This window comes from Prenolepis imparis, unplaced genomic scaffold, assembly GCF_030444845.1.
Source record: "Prenolepis imparis isolate NDT839.2.m4 unplaced genomic scaffold, iyPreImpa1.0 SCAF_41, whole genome shotgun sequence".
Taxonomy (NCBI): Eukaryota; Metazoa; Arthropoda; class Insecta; order Hymenoptera; family Formicidae; genus Prenolepis; species Prenolepis imparis.
In genome coordinates, this window is record NW_028141199.1 from 252,065 (window position 1) to 254,054 (window position 1,990).

Genomic DNA, 1,990 nt, shown 5'->3' on the forward strand with positions numbered 1-1,990 from the left:
TCAAAAACTCGCAAAAAAATGAAAGGTTACGTACGCAGCGGATCGGGTGCGGAAGCGGGGCATCCGCAGAAAAGTACATTCCGCTTCTATTCAAGAATGCAATTTCTAGACGAGGCTGCACAAGAAACCCCGTACGTAACAAAACTTGTTTATATATAGGCTTTAGAATATGAAAAATGTACATTTTTCTTACATATTATTGTTCAATTGTAGTACAACGAACTATCTATCACGGAACATATGTAATAATGAAGATAGTGCACTGAGCCTGAACAATTCGGAATTACAGGAACGTAATGTGTCTTCTCCAAGAAGTTGTAGCACGCCAGACATTCCTGAAGAAGCAGGAAGTTCAGACGATTGCAGACCCCCCAAAAAAAAGGGTGAGCCAATTTTGAATAATTGATAATCGACACATAGATTTTCATAATTAATTGATAATCTTCATACTTTTCATAACACTTAATAAATTGTTATATTGTGCTGATTCTGCATAAAAATTTGTCGCACTTTTGTAATAGTCTGAAATTGATCTTTTTATTGTGAATATTCTTATATTTATACCATTTTTTTTAGTATAAAAATGTAGGAAAATTCATTACTTTAAATGTATTTTGTGTTACAGCAAGACAGTCTGACCCCGATGTGCAGGCACTGCATAATAACATATTACAGCAGTTACTTGGCGAAAATGCGCCAAAGAAGGATGCAGTGGACAGTTTCCTGGAGCAGATGGGAGATATCCTGCGTAGGTTGAGCTATCTCCGAAGAAGGCAAATACAAGTAGAGTTGCTGAATCTCGTTCACAGGGCAGAAGACGAAGAATTAGCGGAGGCGGAACTTCAAAGACGATAAATATTTTGTATTATTATCATTACCTTCATTTTATCAATACTTATTATTATTATTAATTATTATACTTACATTACATAATAAAAAAATAAAACATTTATTTCTATAACATAAAAAACATTTATTTCTATTTCAATAACACCTGATGTAATTCATATTTATATTTGGGTCTGAAAGAAATTAATATTTTGTTGTTACATTACATACATTTGTATGTAAAGTTCATTGAAGTGTACAATCTTCTTATATTTATTAATAATTTTTAGAAAAAAAGTAGGATTTCTTTATTGTCTTATAATACATAATAGAAATTTAATACTCATTGTTTAGAGCTTTTTTCCACTGCCAATCAAGTGGGTTCGAAGTTTCAAAATACGTAGCAAAGGAATCTCTAATTCGTATAGCCTCAACGTTCCTTCGCGCACTGTAATTACGTACATTTTCAATTCCAGTCGAAGTTACATTTCGCTCATTGCCACTTAAAACAGAATAAGTTCTTTCCGTTGGCTCCAATTGAAGTTCACGTTTCATTAAAAAATTATGTACAACCGTTGCAGCTTGAACGGCTATTTTAGCCGTTGAAACGTGAGCGATAATTGGCCGACGAAAAATTCGCCACCTTGCCGCTAGTATCCCAAATGAACATTCTACAGTTCTTCGCGCCCGACTTAATCTATAATTAAAGATTTTTTTTGTAACAGTTAAGTTCCCACTTTGAGGGTATGGTCGCATCATATAAGATGTTAGTGGAAATGCTTCGTCCCCTATTAGGACATATGGAAATTTGAATCCGCTACTATCCAAATGCCTGTCCGGAAGCAGTTGAAGTGAATTCGTATGCAATAGACGAGCAAGGTCACTACTAGCAAACACACCGGCATCGCTACGCCTCCCTTCCGCTCCGATGTCCACGATGCTAAAGCAACAATTCGCATCACTCACGGCAAGTAGGTTGATGCTGTGGTTGCTTTTGTAATTGTAGTAGGACGAGCCACTATTCGGTGGTGCCTACAATTAACAAAAATACAATAATGTTAGATTTATTAAAAAATGTACAAAAAATGGTTGTATTAGATATGTACCTGAACGATAATGTGCTTCCCATCTATAGATCCAATGCAGTTTAGAAATTGACAGA

At 35.1% G+C, this 1,990-nt stretch overlaps 1 protein-coding gene across 1 annotated transcript; it reads left to right on the forward strand.

Annotated features, from left to right (window-relative positions):
• The first annotated feature begins 15 nt into the window (after positions 1-15).
• On the forward strand, positions 16-963 carry LOC145947084 (uncharacterized). Its single transcript, XM_083056858.1, has 3 exons — positions 16-131; positions 214-383; positions 626-963. The coding sequence occupies exons 1-3, from the start codon at positions 19-21 to the stop codon at positions 853-855; spliced, it is 513 nt and encodes a 170-aa protein (XP_082912984.1). The 5' UTR covers positions 16-18; the 3' UTR covers positions 856-963.
• Positions 964-1,990: the final 1,027 nt, after the last annotated feature.